The 7,272-nt window shown below is 45.4% G+C and overlaps 1 protein-coding gene across 1 annotated transcript; it reads right to left on the bottom strand.

Annotated features, from left to right (window-relative positions):
• Positions 1–452: 452 nt before the first annotated feature.
• Positions 453–4,388, bottom strand: LOC101163273 (actin-related protein 2/3 complex subunit 5-C). The gene is made up of 4 exons (XM_078934338.1): positions 4,123–4,388; positions 3,250–3,323; positions 2,434–2,610; positions 453–878 (listed from the first exon to the last, which is right to left on the bottom strand). The coding sequence occupies exons 1-4, from the start codon at positions 4,259–4,261 to the stop codon at positions 816–818; spliced, it is 453 nt and encodes a 150-aa protein (XP_078790464.1). The 5' UTR covers positions 4,262–4,388; the 3' UTR covers positions 453–815.
• Positions 4,389–7,272: the final 2,884 nt, after the last annotated feature.

Genomic DNA, 7,272 nt, shown 5'->3' with positions numbered 1-7,272 from the left:
CTAATAGAGCATAGTTAATAGTTTAGTATAATATATGTTCAATACACATTTATTGGGTCTCAGACACTCACAAGTTGTGTGTGTGCGTTGAAGTTGCGGCCCTCCCTCAGCTAGACCCTGCCTTCTGTGGTCCCCAGCTAAATTGAGTTTGAGACCCCCGTTCTAAAGCCTGTGAGGTCTGCAGCATCACAGAAACCTTAAGTCCAAAACTGATGAGGAACCAGGACTACAGAAACCCTCTCAGCACGGCGCAGAGCTGAAGCTCAAATTCAACCAACAGACTGTGGGTCTGGTTCTGCACCTGAACCTTCAGCAGGACCACCACTGTAGCCGGGAGGGCTTTAGAGCTGAATGAAACCAAAACATCTTATTGCAGCTCCAAAAACCGACTCGCCCGTCTGCACGGACTGTAAAAACTGAAAGGTGACTCCCTCTGCAAAGTGACCCACCAGTCCGTATTTCCACAGGCTTTATTGTTCCCGTTTCTTCAGATAAAAAACAGTTTAGAGGTTGGAGGAAGTAGAAAAGTAAAAAGAGAAGAGTGTGTTCAGAAGTTCAGGTCCCGTCCCAGCATGCTCTGGACAGGAGGGAAGCAGCAGAGCTTCGGTCCCCAGGAGCTGCTGGAGAAGTGAGAGGAACACTGCAGTTCATCAGCAGGGCTGCAGAGGGCGCTCCCACAGCGAAGCAGGGCTCTGCACGCTGGCTGGAACGCCAGCACACCACAGCCAGAGCGAAAAGGAGGAAGATGAAGACACCTGGCTCTGGTTCGGGAGGAAAAGTCCAGATGTTGCAGGAAGCCGCTGGTTCTGAGAGGATCAGACGGATTTTCTAGCAGTCAGAACTCTGACAATGGAACCGACGCCTCCCACTGCTAGAACCTACAGACACACAAAGAAAGAACTTAGCAGGAAATCCCAGCAAACCATGAAGAAGAGGAAGATGCAGATTCCTGAATCCAAGTAAAACGGAATCAGTTCAGTTTATATGAAATTTTTATAAAGTTTGTAAAGATCCAAATCCTGCTTTTCTTTAACCTTCCAGACTAAACTATATCCATATTTGACCATATGTTACCGTTGGAAAACTAAAGAATAGGGCTGCACGATATGAGGAAGACTCACAAGTGCTGAATATTGTGATGACGACATAACTGTGATACCTGAACGAACCGCACATCAGACAAAATGCCACAGTCAATAACATAACTCATTATACTCCAAATGACCCTCGTCTACATAGAAGGTGAACATCTGACCTAGAAGAGCTCCATCTGATTGGTCAACAACGTGAAGGAGTCCATCTGATTGGTCAAGTTCATAAATGGATTGATTTGACCCGTTTAATGGTCAATGTTAAACTTGTAAAGCACTTTTCTAACTTCCTTTGACCTTCCTTTACAATACGAGTTATTTGCAGCTCATTTTCTAACCTGGAAGTAAGACGACTCGATCTCTGAGGCTCCGCCTTTCTTTCCTTGTGGGTGTCGCCCATTTCATGACATCATCCTAGAGTCGGCCTCAGCAGTGTCTGAGTTTCTCCCACGACAACAAACATCTGAACTTTTACAAAGATGGATGTTCATATTGTTCATATAAATTGAAAGCTTTTAGCCGATCACCACTAGCTCCACTGAGAAAGTGGGCGTGTCTGTTAGCCTGGGGGTGGGGCTGGCAGCAAAGAGTCTCGGGGGCTGGTGCTCAGAGAGCAGGTTTTTTAGAGGAATACTCACAAATGCATGAATGGATCCAAATACCACTTTGGGGGAGTTTTAAGTGAGGAATGAAGATTATAACAAATTTAAAAGCTCCAAAAGTTGATTTAGCGTGGAATAGGCCCTTTAACAGTTAAGGCTGATTTCCACTGGAGCGTCTGCGATGCGTCGACACAAAAGAGAGAGCATCCATTATTTTGAATGTTTACATCGCATTTGCCAGGTTAGCATTCCGTCCAACCCCAGCTTTAAACAGGAGTTCTAGTTCCAGTCTGTTTACACGTCAATTTTGAGGCTAAAAGCTAAGGAACTGGAATCTGCTTTAGGTTGCAAAATAAAACTATATAAGATATGATTTACGGTGACGTGCTCACGCGAAAACCCACGTTAAAACCACGGATTACACCACCACAAGTGAGGAAAGTTTAATTATGGAGGTTCAAAAACATCTTTTTACAAGAACTGTTAGGAGAGGAAAACATCTTCAGTGTTGAGAGAGCGGGAACAGCTACTCCACCATGGAGGGACAGGACAAACCACTCCTCTAGGATCAATACGGACTCCCCACACAACATAATGGGGTCAGCAGACAGGCCGCAGTCCGACTGCAGATGAATTGCAGACAGGCCGCAGACAGGCCAGTGTCAATTCAGGGTCACAGAATCCCTGCTCAGATCCTGAGGTTTCTTTTTTTTTTTCTTTCTCTCTCTGCTTTAACTCACCTTTTCGTGCCACTGCAGCAGAGTGGCGCTGCTGTTGTCCGAGGGCTTCTCAAAGCCCTTGTAGATGTATTTCATCAGCAGGTCCACTTCACCTTTGTCCAAAGAGCTCACCGTCTTTTCTATGTCACTGCCCTTAAAGCTGCAGAGCACCTTGACCACCAGCTGCTGCACTCCTTCCTGAAGGAAGCACAAAGGTTTCACTGCAGACTCATGATGAAGACAAGCAAACTGCATCCACTGCTTGCCTGTGAGGACGTTCCTCTACAGGTTCTGCTGCCACCTAAAGCATGCAGCTTGGGGAAACCTTCAAGCAAAGCTCTGTTGTGAATGTAACGGATGCTGAGACACCCCCCTGCTGTGGTTCTGCCCCATGTGGCCAAACTGGCTCATGACAGCCTTTGTGTCATCAGTGGTTCAGAACAGGAAACGCTAAAGCGGGTCACGGTGGGACAGAAACAACAAGCCAGGAATTTAAGTTCTGATCTTCAGATTAGAGAGGTTCTGCTCATGACTCTTTCAAAGCAGACATGTCACTGTGGCGTTCTGAGCGCTCGCTTCAGGCCATTTTACCATTGAGAGTTGGGTCATCTAGACCCACTAGACAGTGCTCTGAACCTTTTTTCTTCAATGATTTGTGATCTTCACTGGTGTCCATGGATTACATGAAATCTTTCCACCTTTATCCACCTTTGTCATGGTAGGGAGAACACGTCAATGTAAGGGTGGGGTCATCTAAGACAGTACAAGGGTTAAGCTCATGCACATGTGATCAAATGTGACTGCATCATCAAAGCTCAGATGTAATCAAAGTCTTACTTTGGCATTCTGGTTCTTGGAGTTGACTGGAGGGTTCTTCAGGACTGCGCGCAGCGCTCCGTTCTGGTTCCCTTTGCAAACAGAAGTCAAGGACTACAGAGGAACCAAAGACAATCAGAGGGCCAGACACTGTGGACTTCCTGCACAGCAGCAGACTGGACAGGACAGAAACGTCAAATCTGCTGAAAGAGATGTGAGCGGAGGAGTTTCAGAAGATTCTTCCCGTCGCTTCTGTCCTCGTCCAGCAGCATGTCATGAAACGGGCCGACTCGTGGGTACGGTGCTGATCATGAACTGAAGATGAGCAGTTCATTGACATCAACACCAACTCGCGATCGGTCTATGAGTGAACGTCCCTCAGAACCATGTGGAACATCCACACGCGTGTGGCACAGAAGGGAACCTGAGACCCAAAGTGTTTTCTGCAGACACTTTTCCTCTGGATGACCTTTTCTTCAGAGCGAGGCCTTCGGTCCAGCCAGACCCAGAGGGATCTGCAAAGGTCAGGAGCATCCTCTTCCGGTGATGCTGAGGACCCCTGCAGATCACGTGACCGACGCTTCTCAGTCTCTTCTGAAGGAAAGAACTCTGTGGTCGTGGAAACGGTACCAGATTGTTTCTGAGCTCGAAATGATGCTGATCATGATCATGATCAGACCGGTGACCTCCCGAGGCCCGGTTGGGTTCCTTTCACACAATCAAAGGAGCGGAACATATCAAAGATTCGGGGCGGGGGGCGGGGGCGTTACGTACAGGAAGAAGCCCAAACGCCGCGCGCTCACAGAACCCGAAAACGAGCCAGCATCAACAACCACCTGGCCAAACTGGACCGAGCCACGCCACACATGGCTTAAGGTTGCTCGAAAGGATATTGTCTCAGCAGCGAGTCCACCTCCGCCTCGTCCGGACCGGTCTGGTTCTCCCCTCCCTCTTCATCGTCCACAAACTTGTTCTCGTCGTATTCGTCGACGTCTACCTTTCGGAACCGGTCGGATACAGTGTTCTTGGACATTCTGAAGCTGTTTATAATGATCAGAACCTGGTTCTGTGGAGATCAGGTGCAGCTAATTCCGCGGTCCAAAGCTGCACTTCCTCGTTTATTTACTTCCTGAATCTCCTCTCTTCTTCTTCCGGGAGTTGTGTCCGGACAGGGACACGTGGGCTCTCTGCTGCCCCCAGTGCCGCCACCCGGGACTGCAACCGAACACAAGGAACTGCACGGAGTATGGAAGCATCTCTGTCTCATAATTCAAAATAATAGTCAATACCTAAAATGCTTTTTCATTTTCTCAATAAAGCTGCATTTGTTGACTCAAAAATAAAATGAAAAATCAATTCTTTTACTCCCCCCTGGATCTGCTAGATTGAATTGAATTATAGCAGTTTTTGGGCTGTGGATGTGAAAATAAAAATGCAATCCCCTCTTTGCATTATCACTTTAATTATGTCACCGAATGTGAGATGTTCAAGTAGAGAATGAAAAAGTATTTTGGATAATTTATTTTTATTTTTGAGTCATTTGATGCATTTACATTGTGAAAATGATAAAGCATTTCTGTTAATCCATTTTAATTGTCAAATTAAACATTTCTAAATGAATTTTGCTACACATTTGCCAGAGAACATTTTGAAAATGAAATTTCAAATACCATTTTCTCTATCGTTTTAATTAGATGATAGAATGAGCTGTGTTGAAAAAGAAAAAGCGGTTTGGATTTTTAATTTTATTTATGAGTCAACGAAAGGAGCTTTATTGTTAAAATGAAAAAGCTTTTCCGGTACTGACTTTTATTTTGAATTATGAGACAGAAACGCTTCCATACATGGCAGGGTGAGGTGAAGAAAAAGCTGCTGGACTCCTTTCAAGAATTCATTCCCATTACTCTGTGACTCCCATAGCTGGAAATTCACATCAAAACTTTTTAAAGGCAAACTTGTTTTCCTTCTATATGGCTTTGTGTTCTACATCTCTAAAGTTTAGAGAAAGTTTTACAGTCATAACATTTTTAATCCTTTTAAATGACTGAGTGTTGTAGGTAAATATCAAACTTCTAGCATACAGGAAACACTGCAGGTTTATAGTCTTGCAGAAAAATAGATGCAACTTGTTATTTGTTTTAACGTTAAATTTACAGATTGATGACGTTCACACGATGTCCTCACCACTTCATACATTTTTGTTAACCTTAAATGTATTCTAGGATTAACTGGAATACTGTGTGTTTTCTAAAAGTGCTTCCCAGTTTTTCTTTGCTACATTTTGGCTAATTTTTCCTGCAGGGGACCTTCTAAAACTTTCTTTTAAAGCTCTGAAACCCCCTTGTTGTTCAGCATGCTTCAGCTGATACCACATGCTTCATATACCACCTCAGAACAGCTTCATGCTTTGGTCCAGATCCTGGTGGAAGGCCTGTGGACCGAGATCAGAGGCAAAGCTTTCAGCAAACATATTAGGCTTTGGAACATCTTAATAGTCTTAAGCTTTAAATTGTTCCTGCAGATCTGAGACAGATGTTTGTGTTTTTCACAGCAGAGTCCTTTTCTTGGTTTGCTTCATGTTCCCATAAAGCTCCGGTTTAGTTTCCTTGTCTCCTGGGGGAACTTTGGGCCTTGGAGCAAATGTCCGTCTTGTTTCTATGACCTTCAGCTGGGATGCTCCTCTTCTTCTCCTCTTGCAGACACGTGCATGGAGGTCTGCAGTCCCGTGGAGCTTCATCTTCTGCTGGAATGAGCTGCTGTCGTCTCAGAAACGTCACGCTTTTTAGAGATGGTCTTTTAACTTTTGACCAACTTTAGTTTCTTTTGTCCTTTGAGACAACCCTCTGGTTTTATTTGGAGGTGACCGTTTTCTAGAATGCTGAATGGTTCATTTATGGGGAGTTCATGTTCTCTCTGTGGTGAAACTTCATTCCAGTCTGAATTTCACTTTCTCCTCCAGATGGAATGAAACAGGGCCTGATAATATTTGCAAAGCCACAGTTTGTCTGAACTATTTTCGTATTTGTCCTCCTCAAAATTGCCAGTTCAGTCAGACAAAGGTCACAGCGGTTCTGCTCAGAAGTCGACTTCGTACAACAGAAAAGAGGCATCGCGTCGCTGCTGACGTCAAAATGATTTTAGTGCAAAAAGATGAAATGAAACGTGAAGAATGATTTCCTCTGTGAGAAAAGGAAGAAACAGACAAATATGCTCAGTCTGTGGAACAAACTTCCCGTTTTGGATTCCAGAGAGGAAGCAGAGCATCTGGAGAATGACATGAAGAAAACAGGACCTTATAGATCCACCCTGAGGAAGATGAGCTGTGGTCTGATGGGGGAGAGGGAGAGGGGGGGGGGGGGGGGCTACACCATGGAAATCAGGCTCTGGCTCAAATCCTGAGGGGTGTTTTCCACAGGTGCTTTGGGCTCCTCCCACAGTACTGAAACGTGCTTCATTGGTGAGTCTAAACTGCTCATAGTTGTTCATGTGATAGCGTGGCGCCACGACAGACCGCCGCCCAGTTTTCAGCATTACTGACAACCTTGCAAATGACCACAACACAAATGACCCCAACGTGAATGACCACACAAATGACCCCAACACGAATGACCCCAACACGAGTGACAATAACACGAATGACCACACGAATGACCCCACCACGAATGACCACACGAATGACCACAACACGAATGACCACAACACGAATGACCCCAACACGAGTGACAACACGAATGACCCCAACACGAATGACCCCAACACGAATGACCCCAACACGAATAACCACACGAATGACCCCAACACGAATGACCCCAACACGAATGACCCCAACACGAGTGACAACACGAATGACCACACGAATGACCCTAACACGAGTGACAACACGAATGACCACACGAATGACCCCAACACGAGTGACAACATAACGAGTGAGAACAACACGAGTGAAAAAACGAATGACCCCAACACGAATGACCACAACACGAATGACCCCAACACGAATGACCACAACACGAATGACCCCAACACGAGTGACAACACGAATGA

Source organism: Oryzias latipes, chromosome 17 (genome assembly GCF_053564925.1).
Source record: "Oryzias latipes strain Hd-rR chromosome 17, Olatipes_Hd-rR_3.1".
NCBI lineage: Eukaryota > Metazoa > Chordata > Actinopteri > Beloniformes > Adrianichthyidae > Oryzias > Oryzias latipes.
The sequence above is the reverse complement of the archived record's forward strand: the minus strand, read 5'-3'. Positions and strand labels throughout refer to the sequence as shown.